The sequence below is a fragment of the Melanostigma gelatinosum genome (assembly GCF_949748355.1).
Source record: "Melanostigma gelatinosum genome assembly, chromosome: 18".
NCBI classification, from domain to species: Eukaryota; Metazoa; Chordata; class Actinopteri; order Perciformes; family Zoarcidae; genus Melanostigma; species Melanostigma gelatinosum.
The window spans coordinates 6,465,752-6,486,393 of NC_136651.1; the positions used below are offsets into that span (position 1 = coordinate 6,465,752).

The 20,642-nt window shown below is 42.0% G+C and overlaps 1 protein-coding gene across 1 annotated transcript in view; it reads left to right on the forward strand.

The window, feature by feature from the left end:
- The window catches only part of pappaa (pregnancy-associated plasma protein A, pappalysin 1a), a gene marked incomplete at its 5' end in the record, with an annotated part of 78,850 nt that overhangs the window by 38,126 nt on the left and 20,082 nt on the right, over positions 1–20,642 (forward strand). The window contains 4 exons of the mRNA XM_079290165.1: positions 12,533–12,643; positions 12,915–13,050; positions 13,459–13,672; positions 17,244–17,418. Coding sequence (XP_079146291.1) covers positions 12,533–12,643; positions 12,915–13,050; positions 13,459–13,672; positions 17,244–17,418 — 636 coding nt within the window. The remainder of the gene's footprint in view (positions 1–12,532; positions 12,644–12,914; positions 13,051–13,458; positions 13,673–17,243; positions 17,419–20,642) is intronic.

The following is a 20,642-nucleotide window of genomic DNA, read 5'->3' on the forward strand; positions in this document are numbered from 1 at the left end:
CTGAGTAAGCCTACCATGTTGTCAAGCAGTTAAAATAATTGCGGTGAAAGTGAGTCTGTGCTGTCGTCATAGTTTTATCAGAAACCAACAGAACATTGTCCTGCCCTGTTAACAGCTGACTTCATCCTTTGTGATTTAATTATATGTTCGTGGTTCATAGCTCTTTGGTAGACTGTGTGTTTGTGAGTGTTTTTTGTTCAGAATGAGTTTGTTGGGGGTAGGGTATAGTACATCATTTCCTCCTGATCTAGTAAACAAGTCCTGTATTGGTTTTGTCTATCAGTTCTGTTTGATGTCTAAAGACGGAGTTGATTGTGTGTGTGTGTGTGTGTGTGTGTGTGTGTGAGAGAGAGAGAGAGAGAGAGAGAGACCGACCGCAGTGATAGGGATCTTTGCGGATGCAAGAAAGTAACAACAGCTCAAGAAGGCACTTGAGGAGAAGGAGAGATCATGTATCTGCACATAAGCAAAGGGCTATGTAGTTGTGTGTGCGTAAGGGGTCTTCACAGAAATATATTTCTGTTGTAAAACATGCAGACATAGCTACAGATGGATACTGGAACACATCCTTTTATCCATTAAATGCCATGGTGAATGATAATCTCAATGCACAGCATTTGTGCATGAGAGGTGAACTTTGTTTTTCTTCACTTCTAATTCTTCACGCACCAGAGCAAAGTGTATGCACTACTGCTCCATCTACGAAAATAATGTTCTAGTTATGCATTTATCGGACGTCACAGAAGGCAGTCACTTCATGAGCAACAATCATTTAACAAGTGCGTGGAAACAAAATGCAACAAGTTCAACGAGATGCAACGCTGAATCAAAACCAGCAATACAAATTTCCCTCACCAATGACGTTCACTTGAAGACGAAATCCATCCTCCTGTCCTTTTGGATGGATTTTTCAATGACCCAGTCATTAAGATCCTTGCTTTTCAATAGCTATCGAAGCTAATGCACATAGTCGGGATTGTCCTGTTGTGTTCCTCGCATATGTTTTTATCCATTTGAGGGCGGACAAATTTATTTTCCACGGATGCAGTGGTGACAGGGATTGTTAAATCTAAACAGTGCATATAGCTGATGCATGCTGTCATAGAGTCCTTTACCTTGGAGAAAGAGGAGGAGGTCACATTTGCCCGGCTCGTAGCTTGCTGTCGGCCTTGAGAAGGCAGTTTCAGGGAATGTAATCTTAAAGCTGGTGAACTTAACAAAAAGCAAAATTCAAAGTTGCCCAGGTTTGATATGTAGCCATCAGCACTGTGTATTGCAGCATCTTCAAATTCATTATGGTGTTCAACTATGTAATGAAATAGATCTTTCCAGAGCATAATTATTTTGAAATACAGTGCACATTAATCTCGATGAAAAATTCCACCCGGTTGGTGCCACGCTTGGCAGTCACTTCTGACATATTTCATTAAGCAGCTGTGTTCGTTTTGGTGATCGAGACCAGAATGCAGCCAGGCCAGAAAGGTGTGAGAAGAAAATTTGGCATTCTCACATTTTTGCAAAATTGAGGGCATGTGCATAACAGTGTATGAAGAGGGCGTGTGGGATATTTTCCTTTACCTTGGCTTGGACTCCGTTTAACCCCGAGGCCATAGCGGCAGCGCCGTCATACCACTGGGCTACAAGTTTTTCCATGCATCCATATTCCTCCAACAACCCAAGGGCCAAGGCTGCTATGTCCTCTGCCCATTTATTTCCTGTCACATCCTCAAATTTGATGAATCCCTCTTTTACGCCACTGTCTGTTACAAACGAAGAACAAGCGATAGCTGTGCAGTATTGCTGACATCTGATATTTCATCCAGCATCACAGCTACAAAGGGTGCATTTCTTATTTCTTCTTTAAGCATCTCAACCCATCACATCGGCAATAGGACTTATCAAGTCATTCTGTATTTGAGTTGAGGTTCCAATAAACACTTTTGAAGTAACATTTTTGGCAGTGAAAGTCTGGATCATATTCTGCTAAAAATGATCGTAGCGCCAGGTAATTACCACGATTTGACGATTCTCTGCCATCATCATGGCCCCTGAAAAGTAAATCCTGTTTCCTGAGACACAATCTCACAGTGGATCAGACGTTTCAAAATCTCCCCATCATCGCCATTTCTCTCCGTCTCTGTTCGTCCGACTGTACCTCAATCCTTGTGTCTCCAAAAGTGTTCATGGTGATCGTTGCCTTAAGATGACCTGCTGTGTTTTGGTGTTTTTGTGCAGCCTTAGTTTAACAGCTACGTTTCTCGTAGCCTTTCCAATTCCACGCACCCTTGGTGGTCCCGAACAACATGCACTCCCAGCAGTACAGCATCTTGTGTCGAACTGAGCCCGTAAGCCAAGTGTATCGTTCCCAGTTGCTAGCCTGAAAATGGCGAACATAGCCGGCTTTTGCAGGTTGTTTGAGCTCAAAGTGTTCGAGCATTGGCCGGCCTTTTTTAACAATGTCCATCTTTTCATTGAATGGTCATCTTGAAAACCCCCGATAATATCATCGCCACCTGGAACAATATTATTTTCACCGGCTGCGTCAATATTATCTCCATCTGTTGCCATTTTCGGCGTCGGCCATCAATCGCTAATTAGCACTAAGCCAGGTTTCGTGAGCGGGTCTTCTAGAATACCTTGGAGCCGTGACAATTCTTAAAGAATACGCCCATTGGCTACAAATATAAATATGATTGGTTCATACAATTTTCAATCCAAACGTACGCTGTCATTATGTTCAATTATCAGGGCATTCTATCAAGGAAAAATAATCACCTGGATGGATCAACACAAAACCACTCGAATGCGCAAAGCAACAGAAACAAGTCGGCGGAATTTTATATTTTATTTTATTCATAGAATTAATCAGATGCGTTTTTTATTTTTTTAATCTGAGTATTCCAGGGCCTTCTCTGAATACCTTAAAGGCCCTGACATTTCACCACTGCAAATGACAGATGGATGAACAGATGGGGTTAGTGGTTGTTATTTGAGGTAAAACAATCCAGAAATTAGTTTGACCGAAAGTCTAGCAGCATTCAACAGAAAATACATCACTGACTAAAAATGAATGTAATAATAGAAAATGGCCCAAAACCGCTGTTATCGTCCATTCCTGCATTTAAATGCCCCCAGCAGTTTGATCCAATCAAAACACCATATGGACACCAGAGAATGTATGAAGTAAATACAGTTTCAATAAATATTAATGATCCCAAAAAAACCTCACAGCCAATGTAACATATTCTAGCCAGGTTTAATAGTTGTTATTTTCGTTTTTTGGACGTTACTTTTTTGGACTTTCCCTCTGCCCATGTCAGGCCAAATCAAAATGTTGAAGACCTTTAATATGAAGACGGTAAGATAGCTTCAGCTTATCTGAACGATCCACCTTCCTTCCTGATCAAGCTCACACACAGGTATGCAGTCAGATAGAGCTACACAGGCAAACACACACACTGCCAACTATATGCAGGATTATAGGGCAGATCCGTAGGGGACTGAAACGTACTACTGCTGTCTTTGTGGAGCAGAACATAATGTTCCCCCAGTAAGTACCACACCATGGAATATGGTGAGCCAGCTTCACTTGCTCTAGGCTAGGGGGATTGGATTGGAGAACTGGCCCTAGCAACTAACCTGTGTGTGTTTGTGTTCGTGTGTGCACGCCAAGTGCTGTCACGTACACACGTGTAGATGAGTTTGTGTAAGTGGGGAGTGTGCATGTGCATTTAAACTTTAAGATCAAACAGCAAGCCAGGTGATTTCTCCAGAGAGGGCTGCTGCCCAGGCAACCTCTGACGCAACCCCTGGGCACCCCTGGAGAACACTCCCCTTAATTATACATAAGCAACAGAAGGGATCGCGTTTTAATCCTCTCACGCTGCAAGAAATTGGCTACATATGAAGTTCACCCATCTTCAGATGTAAAACAAACATATGCATGAGATCTGAATTGAATAACCACATTCGTCTTAAGTAATTCTTCGGAGGGAAAATAGAAACTCTCTGTTTCATTATATTATTCTGATCGGTAAAAACAAGGAAACTGGCCCAGATTTGTCCCAGGTCCCAAAAAGCAGGCAGTGTGTACTTTAGCGGGGGATACATGCAAACTCTACAGGGCCTACTGCTGAGTAAACATACACAATTACACATCTTCCTTTTCCTCTGCATGTAAATGCAAACACACACACACAGGCAAAACTTGCACATACTGTCGCACAAGCTGAAATACACATCGTACATGCCCACAAAATATAAGCTCATACAGTAGCCGAGCTGTTGCTCTCAGCAGCACAGGAAGGCCAGCTCCTCTGGCACTGTTTCTCCCACCAACATTCCCCCAAACCGCACAGCCCTCGTCAGGCACAGTGCCAGTGACATAAGCGTGTTGTAACATTAAAAAGAAACCTCTAGGATGGCGTTCATTTTTCCCTTTTACTTTTCCCGTTTCAATTATTATTGTGGTTCTGCCATGTGGAAACCTCATTGTGACTCGTATATTTGTTTCAAGGCCCTGACGACCCCGTATAACATTTTCAAGCTGTTAATATGCAGGGGTTTGGCCCTGTTTTATTGAGCATAGGGGCCCACTGACTGAGGGACATTCATGTTCTCCGCAGACCCATCTGTTTTCAACTTGCTGGCATTGTACACTCACTGATCCCTATACATTAGTTTGTGGTCCGTGTTCCCTACCACCCAGTCACTACTCATGTCTGCCCTGATGAGAGTGGGATAGGTAAACTGCTTAATTGCACCCACGCACTAACTTTTACAGCCCTATTTTCAGTAGGCCATGGAAGTGGCCCATCATTAGCCCTGGGCCAATGAGATGGTGAGCTTCAGTGGGTATGGGTGGGGCTGGGTGACAGGACATTACCTCACACACCAGGCTCTCACCAGCATTCCAGTAAGCCATGGGATGGTGCTTGGAAGCTCATACTAGTTTCTCTCTGTTGCCCTTTTTCTCCACAAATGCCTCACAGATGCTCACTACTGCTTTCCATGCTCAGGCTTCAAATTAATATACAGTATGTGCATTTCACAAAGAGACAGGGATGAATGGAAAAGAGGAAAAATACCCTTTGTTGGGAGTAAACATGTTTTAGGAGGTGCCAATCCAATTAGCATGTGTCCAAAATGTCCATATCTGCAGAAAAAGGTCACTGCCTGACCTCACAGAGGCATACGACAGAATCAAAACAATAAACTCAGCAGGTATTGTCGACTCCTGGTGCAACACCCACACTGAGTAAAATAAAGCGATTGCAAAATCATGCAAAATGAATCAACAGATTATGATAATTGCTGAAGGGAGAGACTGAATGATGGCCAAAAAAAAAGAACATTGAGACTCAAGACGATCGGGGTTGGAATCATTTTGAGAACTGGGAACTTGGTGTCGACAAAGGGAATGTGGGAAAGCTGGTTGACAAAGATACATTGTAACAGTCCTAATAACAGAAATGCTCTTCCAAGCCAATCCACTGATAATATCTACCAGTGATTTTTTACATACATACATATATACATACATGGCACATAGTATATAAGACACTGTCATGATTGTGTCCTTGTGTCTGTCTGTGCTTAAATGCCTTTCATGACAATACATTACCAAAGTTTCATATTTACATCATATTTAAGCTGTATGCTGGATACCAACACCTACAGATGAAAACAACATTTGTGTGTAACTGATGCATCACCATAATGCCGACTGAGTTCATGTATTCGTACCGACAAGTGATTTGTCAAAACATTGAAACAGAAATATTTGCTGGTTAATGTGTGACAGCAAATAGTTGAATTATTGACCCTATTAGGTGTGGCTTGGTTTTATTATAAGAGGACATGCCAATGTGAAAAATTATCTCTCTCTTCTTTGCTTTGCTCTGTTCAGTGCAGAGTAAAGAGACCTGCGTATAGACTGTCAGAAAAGTCCTGCGTTGAGCTCAGATTCCTCTCAAGCTCCTGTGCTCCTCTAATGTTTGGAAGATACAAGGAGGACATTTGTGGGGCCTCCTAACTGTTTTGAGGGCCTCAACAGTCTTCTGTGAACATGTGGCCCATGTTTGTGTATGTGTCTGTGAGGTTTATTGATTTCAGTCCAAGATGGGACATTTTGACAATCTGGAAGCTCCAACATCAGTCTTCGAGCCAAAGAGGATGTAGCATGTGTGTATGTTTGTATTTCACGGTTTATATATGCTCTGCGCAGGCATCCTCAGTCGAGGTGATCTAACTTGACCCTGTCACTAGATCTCCATCACAATGGGAAAGACTGTGGTACATTATGCTGTTAGAGGCCTTATTATTGTCATTACTCTGTCTTCACTTAAAGCGCCACTTTCCAACTCCCCCCTTTACAAGTTTATGTTTTGCTTTAAGCTCTTAATGAATGTTTTTACAGTACAGGCATATTTTCAGGCTAATGAGGCTGACGCTTGCACTCTCTTTCTCCTCACCTTTATCCGGTTTTCCCCTTGGCTCAGGACACTTAGCTCTCCTTTTATTTGAAGTGGTGATTTACAAACACCAGTTTGTGGCTACAGACCAGGGGATTGGCTGTTTTCTGCCAGTCTGACTTGCCAGCTGGTACAAATTAGGACCATGTGTGTAACTGTGTGTAATCATGTGTGTGAGTGTGTGTTTTTGAGTTAAGACGTTGAACTCATGGCGAGAAGTTGTTTTTTTCAAATGGATCTTAACATATGACTTGTATTCCTGAGTGTTACATCCTTTTTATGAATCAGAACAAGGGAGACGTGTTTAGAATAAGTGGGGGTGGTAGAGGCGGTCAGAAGTAGTCGTCTAATCGGTTTTGTTTTGTTGTTTTACTAAATAGGCCTCCCATTTGCCTCTTTGCACAAGAGAAACGACTACCACCTAGAGGGGCAAATCCCTTTAAAACAAGTATTACACAATACAAGCGTTACAACATTGGCTTTGCTTGTCACTTGCAACAGTTTCATTCATCCATCCATACCTTACAAACAGCAGATTGGCCATATCCTTCCATTACTTTTGTCAACAGTTCCTGCTGTGATATTGTAGCTATAATCAAGCAATCCATTTGAAAGTAAAAGGCATAACAGATTGAAGGAGGGCCAACAAAAACAGGTTGTTTTTTTTTCTCTTTGCTGTAAAATACATACAAAAGGTTCTCTATACAATATTCAGAGCTTTAATATAGCAGCATAGTGCAGTAATGTCTACCTGAGCAGAGGATGAAGTCACTCTCCCTCTTTCCGTGTTATCCAAGCTTCTCTGTGCGCTGTTTACATAGCCGAGCCGGCCACGCGTGCCTGTTAATGCCCGTTAGTGCATATTAGTGCATGTCAGTTACTTTGTCCTCCAGCTATTGTTTTGTGATTTAATATTTCTAATATTAGGGGCCAGCTGATTGATCGAGCCTCATAGTATGTCCGTGATAGAGGAAATTGCATCTGTTTTGTATTTGTTCTTATTGGATTCAGCTGATGCAGTTGCCGTGAAAGTTCATTTTATAATCGTACTGTTTCGGAGACAGATTGTAAAAGGGCGCTGAAAAAAAGGCAATCCAAAGACATCCAGAGAAGAAGTTTATTCAATGATAATACTGGGATATTTTGTGCAGATGTTTATGTAACAGTGCTTATGTTGCATCCTTGGTTGCTAGGTTGGTTGAAGCAGCCTTTGTGAATTGATAATTGTTGCCATATGCTGTGAACTTACGCACTACGTGTAAAATTATCAGGTTTTGTTATTCAACCTGTGACAAAGTGAGTGCTTTAAATATGCTTGGCTCCATCCTTCTCTCCTCACTTCATTACTCAATGCACATGCGTTTTGCCATCCTTGGGGACTTGCTGTTGGGAATGCATTTTCCCAGCCCTTGATTAACACCTGATTATAGTAGAAAAGAGATACATGAATTTGTATCCATGATCTCCAGGAGTCTGGATTTTGTTTTCAACTAGGAGAGAGAGCTTGCCGCTCCAAAAGAACTGACTGGATTTTAAATGATTTTTACGCATTTTACAAAATATAAAAAACAAAAACATTGAGATGAAACTCTCAAAGCATATATTTTTAAACATATAATATACAATGTGTAATGATGTTTTGCAGTTTAAAGCTTTGGAATCCTGTTCTGTCAGGTTTCGTGAAATTCTGTTCAAAGTAGTGTGGTTTGTCAGGTTTGTAATTTGTTTGGTTCTTGATGTTCCCTAACTACAAATATCTGGGGATCATTCTTGACTCCACACTCACATACAAAAAACAAGTGAAGCATGTAATGGCAAAAGTCAAGTTTAGTCTACATAATTTCAGATACATACGCAACAACCTCACAACTGAAGCTGCTAAACTGTACTTTCATGCAATGATCCTCCCTCATATCACTTACTGTCTAACCACCTGGTCACACACTCACAACACAACCCTGAAGCCCCTACAGTCCGTCTATAAGCAGGCTATCAAGGTACTTGACATCAAGCCCAGACACTACCACATTTGCAACATCTTGCCCAAATACCATCTTCTGTGTTGGGATAGTCTTGTCAAATTCCATAACAGCTGCTTAACCTTTAAAATTCTTAATGGCCTTGCACCTCCCCCGTTGAGCACTTTCATAACACAAAAGACCAATAGCAGACTAACCAGAGCAACAGCTCGCGGGGACCTAGTGGTCCCAGGCAGGAGAAGCAAGTTCAGCCAGCTATCATACTCTGTCACAGCTTCCGTCACCTGGAACACTCTCCCATCACACATAAGACAGAGCACCACATACAGGTTCTTCACACACAACCTCAAAGCCTGGCTCATTAACAACCAGGTGTGTCAGCACTAACAGTCTCATGCCTGCCATGTCCGTATGTAGCCTGCCTGTCTGCCTGTCTGCCTGTCTGCCTGTCTGCCTGTCTGCCTGTCTGTCTGTCTGTCTATCTGTCTGTCTGCCTGCCTGCTTGTCTGTCATGTTTGATCCTGTGTCTGCAGGATTGTATTGCACAGCTCTGTTTGCTTGTTTTTGTGTTGTTGTCTTTTTAAACAGTTTTTAAATGTTTAAATGTTTTTAGCGGCTTCTAACACCGTGCCCAGGGACAACGGTTGAAAATTAGCTTTTTTAGCTAACACTGTCACATTTACAGTCATGTTTTTATTAATGTGTGCTGTCGATTAATGTGAACTGTCCCTGTACAAATAAAATCTTAATAATAATAATGTTATTTTTGTGCTTATTAAAGCATTTACTGATAAGGTGCTTATTAAACACACCTTTCAGAGGAACAATTGTCACTGTAATGCATATCTTTACTGGAATATTTCAACAGCAATAGCAAGGAAAAAAAGCCTTGAAAAGTGTTTTTGTTTGAACACGAAGGAAGGCGAACCTGATTACAAAGTCCACAACTGTTAGTACTCGAAGGTTTAACCTTTGATTCTGGTGTTCTTCAATGAAGTTGGATTGAAATGTTCAATGCAAAAGCAAACTTAAGACACTGACGCATGTGGGAGAGGTAGAACGAGATTTAACATTTTCACAAGGGATTAATGTTTGGGATCATGAACCTAAACCTGTAGATTAATGTTGACAACTAAGATAGCAATGTGTCAAATCACACACAGCCAAAATAATACATCTTTGGATTTCATAGAAAATCAAATTCGAAAGCTCGACTCCAGAGCTGACTGACTGGATGTTCTTCCTGTGCTATAGGGGATTCCACCGGGTGCTCCAATTTCCTGCTCCAGTCCAAGGTGTAGGTTAGTTGGCAACTCTAATTTGCCCGTAGGTGTAAAAGTGAGTGAGATAGTGGAAATGATCTGTCTTAATGTGGCATCCAGAATGTACCCAACTTATCGCCCAATAGGCCACTTTCACCCTGAAAAGGAAAAGTGGGTATGAATGGATGAATGGATGAATTCAGAATGTGTGAAACTAAAGTCTTGCTTGGTTGACTGTTGGATTGGTGTAACACGTATTACCATCACTGCCCTTACCCCCTCTTTTAGTGATTAATTTAAATTAATGACAGCTCTATTTAGAGTGCTTTGACTCTTGCCATCGCTGGGGGGGGGGGGGGGGGGGTGTTGGAGGAAGTGTAAGGAGTCATGGGAGACTTGTGAATTGCCTCCTACTGGTGTGATACCAGTTTTTGTCTGTCAATTGGTTGTGAGAAAAACACACCAGGAGATGATGAAGACAGGATGAGCGGAGGAGGGGTGTTTAGGAAGGTGTAGCGAGTTCCACCTGTGTTTACATGAATGAGACATGCATTGCAAGTGGAAAGGGTGTTTTCACCTTCCCTGTCTGAAAAATGGTTGCAATGGAAACCAGCTCCTCTTGACTCCAAATCATTAGCAGCCCACAGTCAACGCCATGACTTGCAACCAATCATATTAATTCATTCAGTTATTGTATTTATTTCATTTGCATTCAGCAAAATACTTGTTGTGTACCTGTTTTCTGACTAATACAACACAGCTGCACTCAAGTTGGGTCAAAGTCTCATCGCGACTGATCTCAGGTGTTTGTCACCTACATTCCTCATTTCTGCCCCTTCATCTCTGAGCAGAAAGGTAACGTCATCAGATTCGGGGGACAGATATATAGACAGATAGCTGGTCTGGCCAGTTTTCCATGGTGACTGGATCTGGCCTCTCTAGAAAAACTCTCATGTTACTGGTGTCTCATTTCACCTGCTCAGGGCAGAGGGGGAAACTCACCGTCCTTGGTGTATTTGCCCTCTCTCCCCTTTGCCTGTGTTATTTATTGATCAATAGTCTTTTACCAATGTGTCTTTCTACCTTTTTTCTGTCTTTCTGACGCTTTTCCTTCCTTTTAATCATAATGACGAATCACATCACCCTGTTTTCCCCACTTCCCACTTGTTTCTCACCCTACCTTGCCGAACCTCATCCTAACGTAGCCAATGAGGTGACAATGTGTGGGACACAAATCCTAGAGGGGATCCTGTTTTCTTCTCTCTGTCAACAAAGCCACAGTAACAAAGGGACTTTGTTGTCATAGACTTTACGATGACTGGATACTTGCGCAGTTTTCAATTAATTTTCATTCCTTGTCTTTTTAAAGCTCTGCCCGATCATTATCGCTGTTTCTGATAGGATGACAGAGTGGTAACGTTGAGCAGCCATCACCAAAACTGAGCTCACTTTGCACGGGAGGTGGATTCTCACAAGATCACGTGAGAATCACAAAGATCTATCTTTTCAGGCTTAAAGTAATGTGTTTATGTCCGGTTAGCCAGAGCATCCTGTGAGGAGCTCCTGGCAGCTATGGGCTTAGGTGAGATGAAACAAAGAGGTGATCGTTTGTTCAGAACAACAATGGCGGCTCCCGTAGAGGCAAGTGCAGATGCTGCAATAGCATCAGTTATATCGGAAGTGGAGAGTGATTCTTCATTGAAAGGAGAGCAAAGAACGCCACTAAAGGCTTTTCTCAACTGGAAGGATGTTTTGCTTTCCCTTAGACTCTCTTCTAGAAGAGTTTGATTCCCAGATGGTTCATCCAATCACTTGCCAAATATCTTTTTTAAAAGTGCTCGCCCTTTTCCAAACAGTTTCCAATGACGCTATTTCAGATGTTTCTGTGTAACAAACCATCTGGTGGGTCAGGTTAATCCTGAAGTATTTTGACTTGACTTTTCAGTGTCAACACCATAACTCACAAACCTCGACTTTTTTCTTTTGTTAGACAGACCTCTGGACGCAGTGAGCGACTGATGCTCAGTGCCATATCCCACAGCCTGGGAATACATCGAGGTTCTTTGTTATGCAAGCCATAGGTGACTTAAATTGCAATCTTGACAGTTTGATTGTCGTTCATCATATCAAGACAGAATACATTATGTTTCAGCAGTATTAATCAATATCACCATTTTGACAGATTCAAATTTCAGATTGTTCACTCTGTTACTTCTAACATAACCGTCATTACATCTTACTTTCATTTACCTTTTTTATGTTATTAAAATGTTGCTGATCCTTATTTCCACAATGGAAACGGTTTTAAAGAATATTTGTTTTTTTCTTTTATCAAAATCTGAATCTAAAGGGATTGGATTCTGAGTAAATGCACCACACACGTGACTAATTCAGGTGCTGCATGGAATCGTGACATAACTCTTTGAGGGCTTCTAGTGGGCAGGTGTGGCATGACAGGGTTTAAAAAGCCAGCACAAGGTGAGTACACAAATACACCCAGAGGCTAGTACAAGGAAGGAAAGACGAGGAGAAGTGAGGGATATGGGACTTGTGGCACATGACAGATTGCCAGGTTGTTTGTTGACAAGACACAAACAAACAGTACGCCACAGAATGCACGTCAGCTCTAGGTCAGCCCAAACAGCTGACAAACAGCTGACAGCCGTGGAAAAACAGGGGTCACAGCATTTAAGGCCAGGACAGAAACCAAACTGAAGTTTTTTTAAGTATCTGTACTACTTGGCCAAGGCTTAAAAAGTTAGAATGATGCATACAAAATTACCCAAATGTCCTTCTTTTTCCTCTTATGTTTCTCTAGACATGTCAGTCCAAGGTGTTTGATCTATCAGATGGAGTGTCCCAGTATGCATGGTTCCCCTGTCGTGAGGCTCATAAGTCAACCTGGGGATATCCGAACTATTGGCTCAAGGTAAGACCTATCTGAAAACAATGATGCATCTCGGTGCAGTGTTCTGTCATTTGCAGCAAATACACTCATGAGTTACCTCATGTGGATACTATACTTAACATCTGTCACCTGATATTGATGCCACTTTAGAAGGTGATGTGCAAAAGGTGCCTGTATTAAGACAGGAAATATGAAAAAATAGTTTTTGTATTGCTTTGGTAAGTAGTTTGCACCATAGTTGACTGGAAATTCATTGTTGTTTGTACTTATATGTATTTTTTTCTTCTTTCAGGCCCACTTTTCTCATCCCATGGTGGCAGCCGCAGTGATTATACATCTGGCTGCTGATGGGACTGGTTACCTTGACCAGACGCAGTGTAACATCACTGTCCAGCTGGTGGACACCAAGGAGGGCATCCACAGTCTAGGTAAGAACTGTCTTCTGTACTTTTAAATTGCAACTCACGTCCGGTGTCAGATTACTGAATGTGACTGCTGAGCTCAAAGGTGTTTTACCGACTGTAATTAACTACAGCTTGTTATAGTTGAGCAGTTATCATATAGAGCGAAGTCCCCTTAAGCTCATGTCACTCTCATCCATCTTTTCATCTTGTGCAAATGTCTTCATTAGAGCACTATATCACTCTTTCAACACCATGTTTTAGCTTCTTCTTTCAGCCTTTTCTTCTCCGCTAATTGACGTTTAGGGTTTGGTTAACATCGACCACCTATCCCGCTGATTCTCTGCTTCTGTCCCCTAATACCCCTACCTCAATTTCAACACACTCTTGTCTTTTCTCTTTGTCTCTTCTCCGTCCCTGATATCCTCTCCACAGGTGAGTGGCGTCTCAGCTGCCGCACCAACCCTTTGGTGATCCCAGTGAGCCATGACCTGTCAGTGGCCTTCTACCACACCAAGGCTATCCTGGTCATGTTTGCCTCTCGCTTGGTGGCCATCTCCGGAGTAGGCCTGCGCTCCTTCCAGTCCTTCGACCCCATCACGATAAGTGGTTGCCAGAGCAACGAGATCTACAACCCCACGGGCCAGAGGTGAGGCCAAGAAAAAGGGAAATGGAACACCGGTGAACATGAGGCCTACATATGCTGCACACACATCAGAACCAAAGACATGCATGTTCAATCATAAGATTATGTGCACACGTCTACGCGAGCATACAGCCACACACTGACACAACTTGCACAATCTTTCGCCTTGAAAGGTACAGGAGCATTGATTTAGAATTTAAAAAAAAGGCTTTTCCAAATCTCTATATAAGTATACATGTGACGTACTTAATACTAGTTTATTCTGACTCTTCTTATGTAATGCATTGAATTTGTCCCAAAGGGCTTTATAGTCGGACAACAGTCCACATGGATAAAGAAAAACAACTCAAAATAACAATAAAGGTGCAATCTCTCTTCCCCGATGAACAGACATGCAGTAGGTGATGTACATACAGAGCAAACTGAAGTGGCAGTATATCGTGGAAGTATAATTGCTGAAATACTTCCTGCCCTTCAAGCAAGCTACGAGAGAGTTCGTAGTGAAGATTGTAGATCAGAGATAATGTCGAGCAACTTCCAGGTGCCGCCAAGCACCGGTAACACCTCAACCATAAAACGTATTCTGTACCGCCTGGAGAAGGGACAGATTATACAAACACACAGAATGCAAGTTAATGGCTACCAATAACACACAGAGACAAGCGACGCAAAGAGCTGTGTTTGTGTGTGCGTGTTTGAGCCAAAGAGGGAGAGAGAGGCATGTTTTATTGAATGATGCCAACAAGCTGTTTAATGTTAGAGGTCTGCCCAATATAATATCACTGGCAATTTGTAAATGATTTGGACCTGTTGCTGAGCTCCGCACATTTACAACAATAAAGTCGCTGCACTGCTGCCTCCAGCAGTAGATCTTGTTTACCACCCAGCATTATAGCGTTTCTAAACTCCTTTGTTTTCGGACCTCTAAAATCCTGGAGTAGTTCTTTTAAAAGTCCAAACTGGACTTGTTTTTCCTGTAAGAATGTTTGCATTGTTCAGCACATTGATGTCTTCAGTCACCATTTTCACAACTACAACTAGTTATTTAAATAAATTACCTGTCAATCAGGCATCAAAAGTGCTGCCCATGGTAGATGAGTTTTCCATATTTGGATATTTTCACACATTTCTATGTGTGACGAAACAATTTGTCACAGCTGAAAACCCATCATCTGAAGCAGGACATGAAGGTAGAATGTATGTTAAAAAGCCCATTTAAATGTTATTGAAGACCAAGAAATAACAATGAACACCTATTCAGCTATAAATTCAAAATGTTTGAGCCTTTAATTTGAACTACGACTAAAAGTAATGAACACAATACTTTTAACTACCAGCCATATGCTGTCTTGTCACTCCTCACAAACATAGTTAAACCAGACCACACAAGCTCAAGGAGACACAATTTGCCAATTTCCACGCCACCATCATGCATGAGACAATTCATACGTATGATGCTCCCACAACCCTTTCAATAAGAAATGCACTACTAAACACCACAATGCACAAAGAACGGATGGTTGGGGGTCTGTGCAGAGAGATAGAGCTGTTTGTGGCTTTTGTTGTGTGCCAGTGAGACATCCAGCACCTAAATAGATTAAAACTGCTGTGTATCTGCACCAGCCAGGAAATTGTTTGTTACCACACACACACACACACACACACACGCACACACAAACTAGTTTATTTCTCCTGGAGTTCTCGGTGACTTCCTTTCTTTCATATTCTCCCCTCTTCATCTAATTTCCAGAGGCTCTTGACAACTATTTGTTTTTCTATTATGGCAAGTCAAGCAGACATACCCACTGATCTTCAGAGGTTTTAACTTAAAAAAAACGCTACAAACTGAATATTATGATCAGTTATTATATACCGGTCTGTCCTTACAACATCAGTAAAGAATGCTGGCTCTGCCACTTTGTCTTCTTATGCCATTGATCTGTTTCTTCGCTTCAATCGTCTGCAATTTATCATCTGCATTATGTTGTCGATACGGTCCATATTTCTTCCCCGTTTTAACCTCTCTCCCTGCTTTTCCATATCTTTCCTCCTCCCACCCTTCATCATATGTTATCCCATGCTGTCTTCTCACCCTTTACTTTCGCATGATGTTCCTTTCCCTTGAACTATTTGCCATCTCCTTCTCCTGAATTCTCCCCTTTCTGTGCCTCCTGCTCCCGCTTTCACTCTCATTCTCCTGGGCTGAGCTGCACATTTCCCGTAATACTTATGCCTCCACAAAACACCACATCCCCTTTTCCCTGAGTTGTTAACAACAGGAGCTATTAAGATGACTCAGTTTAATGTTCCATGCTCGTCTGCAAACGCATGCACATGTATGTTTTTCCTTTTTTCTTTGCACTGTTTTTTGTTCTTGTGTATCACCTCTTACTACATCGAGAATTGTTGGGAGTTCAGTTTTCGTCTTTTTTTTTAATACATACTATTCCATTGTTCTGTATACTGTACTTCTCATTTGCACGGGAGGAGGGTAGTTTTACAGGTTGTTAATTGTAATTTATGTCAGAAATTCCATCGTGACTAGCAGAAAACCCCAAAGTGATTTTGTTCCAAGCCAAAGTGGCCACAGAGGAGGCTTCATCGGCTTGCCTAGTTTGTCCTCAAAAAGCCCAGACTTGCTACTCTCATGCTTTATAGACGGTCTTCACCTGCTCAGCTTCGAATTTCTCAACATGAGCATTTTAATCATAAGCTTAGAATGTTAGAGCTCATTTGATGTTCCTTTATTTTAATGCACAGTCTTACAGAGTGTTATAGTGGGAGTGACAGTGAGTTATAAAAATAAAGGACATACTTGAGGAATAATCCAGGTGCATAGAATATGTATCACTAATGCATCCAATGATACATCTTAAAGGTTCTGTCCGCAGGAAAACAAATGGATGAAAGGGGCAAAAGATTCCATTCTTGCAGAACAGAGTTTAACAATCTTTCATCCGCTCTCTGTGCCCCCATATCTACCCCTCTTTCTCTCGCCCTTTCTTTCGCTGTTGGCTTCATAAGGGAACCCTACACTGTAGAATACGGACTGTTTTAAAAAGGTGCCTCGGGCATGCGAGCCTTCCAAGAGCATTAAATGCCTTCTCCATCAGGCTACCAACATAAATCTGTGGCCAAACTCTGCCATTGTAGCCTGCACATAATATTATCCTGTCGCTCTTAATTCACAAATTACACTCTGCCGTGTGTGTCTGTGTGTGTGTGTGTGTGTGTGTGTGTGTGTGTGTGCATACAGACATCCCTTCAGGCACACAGCAAATATGGCAATCTTTTCTTCATGTGGTTTATTGATTTGATATGTTAAGCAGTCATTGATGGATGGATGTGGTTGACTCAATGCATGGCCTTTCTGTTTGTGAGCAAATGTGTGACTGCTTCCATGTTTGCGTGTCTGCAGTGTTATATTATACACAAAATTTCATGTTGACTGTAACTTTAAATGTGGTTTTTAGTTTCTTTCTCTCTCTCTCTTTCTCCCTCTCTTATTCCCCAACCTTCCCTCCCACCTACACCCCCCCCCCCCCCCCACACACACACACACGCTCACTTATAGTTGTGTACATTATTCGTGCGAAGCCATTGACTGCCAGGAACCATTAATCCGCAATGCAGAGCTCAAGTGCAGTAGCTCCAGCCGCCACTTCTACAATGGAGACCGCTGCACCATCTACTGCAACTCTGGATACGTCCTGCAAGTCCACCAGGATGATGACATCATCAAGAGTCAGGTAAACACACTGCTACACACATGTTTAAACACACACCGGCCACCAGAGAGCTCAGTGCACAAAGAGGCACATTGAATGCATAAACGTACACATGCAAACGCTTAAGTGCAAAAGCATATCTACAGCATATGGGAACATGCGTGCCAACATGCGTTTGTGAATGCACACATGGGCATGCATTGAGGCAAACTCAAGTACACATATGAAAGAAGTGCAAACACGCTTTCTTTCTGCTTTCCTTTCTATCTGCATTTATTTTGTCACCTGCAAAAAAAAACTAGGCTTGGCACGGCAAGCCTCTCGGGAGGATGACATCATGAACATCCAGGTAGATGAGTGCTGCACCGAGGAGTGGAGACGCCACAGCCCTCTCCTCTTGTTGGCTTGCTACAAACACACACGCACGCACACACACACACACACACACACACACACACACACACACACACACACGCACACACAGCATATTCCTTACACGCACAAGCATAATAGTGTTTAGTCTCTTGCTGAGCATGCTGCACCATCACCTCAAACAGTCACTTTGTATCGCTACTCCACTGGGACGATGACATCATTGCATAGTGTCTGCTCCCTCTCCCTCCCTCGCTCCATCCCTGCTCATTTTTTGCACACATTGAAGTCTCTCTTAAAGGGCAGAGAAATTGCTACCGCACTCTCGCAGCAGCACACATTTAATGCTTCTATGTCGATACCAACACACATACAGTAAGTACAGACGAGCTTCTGCATAAAGAGGACACAGATGCGGACAGACACAGTATACACACAGATGCGCGCACACCACAAGTAAACAAACAAACGGGGTAGCTGACACCACATCGTAAACCTTTTGGTTTTGGGCCAAGCTGCTGTAAAGGCCATATAAATGCTTTATCTATCTCCACGGCTCTGTAAAGAAGTCTGCATGACTTTAATGCTCCCTCAGAGAGATCGGAGGTTCAGAGAACAAGATACATTTCGTTTTTATGTATTTCAGTATATAACTATGTGTGGGTGTTCGGAAGGCATAAATCCCTTTCACACAAGAGGTTTATCCCTGAAACGTTCAGGAACATTTCCTGCAGTTAATATGCCGATACCACTGTGCTGTAACAATACAGGGCAAGCACGTAGAGGGTTACAGCCATTTGGCAAAAACACATTTTCACGTGGAGCAAGCGAACCATCTCAAGACTCAAGCTAATTGAATCCTTCTCTCGCAAATTTGGTGAATGTCAAATGCATTACAAGAGCCTTGGCCCGGTACAAGTACAGCTCCTCGCCCGCCATGTTGCGTCTTCTGATGCGTACGCGTGAATATGGCCTCTCCCCATCTTCTTCTTCTGTTGCGTTTTATGGCGGTTGGAAAGCATTACTGCCATCTGCTGGCCGTTTTCTTTGCTCCATCTTTTCTGGCATTGCTATTGGCATGTGTTGAAAGGCGCAAGATGGAAATATTCCCAATCACCAGCAGTTCCCGGAAGGTTATCCCAGTAATTTACTGGGATGCGTAAAAGTGTGATTGTTTTTTTTAGGTATTTAGGATTCTGACCTTACCAATGAGTTTGTTCTCCCATCTTTCATATGGCTGTGGCCATGCTCTGTAACTCATCATAATTGGAGAGTTTATTCATTGAAAGACATCTGGTCCTTTTTGTTGTTTTAATATCAAATTGGCATTTCGATTTTGATTTTAATAAATTATGCTATGCAAGAAATGCTAACGTCCTCTCCCTGAGCTCCGAAATCATTTTGAGCTCAGTAAGGACAAGTGAATCATTGCGCTGAGTTGACATGCCAATAGTTAAAAAAAAAAAAGTCGATGTGCAGACTGAAAGATGTTTAAAACGACCACCACCATGACCATAATCATTTTAACTCACCCTGTCTGCCACAGTAAGAGTTTTTTTTAATATTCCTAGCTTGTTGGTACAAGTCCAGTCTTTTGTTTTCCTCAAAGAGTGAAACAATTCTCTGCAATATTATTTTCAAGTTGTGCGTCCCTCCAGGGGAAGTAGAAGTCTTTGTAAGTTGGAAGGAAGACCCAGTCTCACTGGGCGCCGTTTACTGTAAACTGAAGTTGCTATTGTCCAATCACTGAAACCATCATTTTCGACATCTACTCTTCTTTGTTTTCAGAGTTCAATAGAATGCAACATTTTGAACAGCGACACAGCTGTGACTGACTAAACCGTTCGATTGCAGGCAGATGTAGACAAATAGAGATTTGAAAGAAACACTGGGCACATCTTGAGATCAAATGTAATACCGAGAATGTGCTTCATGTCAAACAGTCATAGAAATTGGTCGTAGGGCCAGGAGTAACTCAATCTGGCCAGATTCTCAGGGTACATCTGCTCTCATCTCCCCATCACATGAGATAATTGACAATCACATGTAAAAACAACAGAAAAGTAACAAAAGTGAAATACAAAAACAACTTAACTTTAGATTGTCTCTATCCCCCTCAGTGTGTCTTTCTTAATTTGCATCTTTCCTTTCCACAAAAGTGCTTAAAAATACACATAGACACAAAGGTTGAAAAGTGCAGCATGAAGCACAACCTCGTCTCCCTTCATCAGCCAATAGCATTCTTGTTTCAGTGATCAAAGTGGTTCTGGGAACACCACCTTCTTAGACAGTGCTATCTCCAGAACAAATCTGTTTCCCACACTTGCTTGATTTGTATATGGGTGTTTTATTGCTGTCTATTTTGCCTATCTTTCTCTCTGTTTGAAATGGTTCGGGCTGGCGCTTATAAAGTTTTATTTCACCTTGGCTTTTCCTTTTAAGTGCTTGAGAGGCTTCACAGCTGTCCATCATAGAACAATCCCATCAAAACACAATTACCTGCCCGCCATATGATGTCCCATCCACTTTCCTTTAATGACCAAAACACCCACTTCAGATCTTATCAAAGCGAAGGCAAAAATGTTGGAATTTAGATATAACTCTTGGTAGAATTTGAACCATTATATCTCAAATAAATTTAAGGGCTATTAAGAGCCACATCAACACATTATTTTGGTCATGTTCATTTGAGTGGGCAGTCAGCCACCTCAGCTAAGGAAAGACTTTCAAGTGCATGTTTTATTGGCGCCCAAATGCAGAAAAGCCAGCCACGATGTGCTCATGCCTGGCTTTTCTGTGGGTGCTCCAGTTTTCTGCCACTCTATAGGCTATACATATAAGGTGCTCTATTAAAAATAATCTTGCCTTCGAAC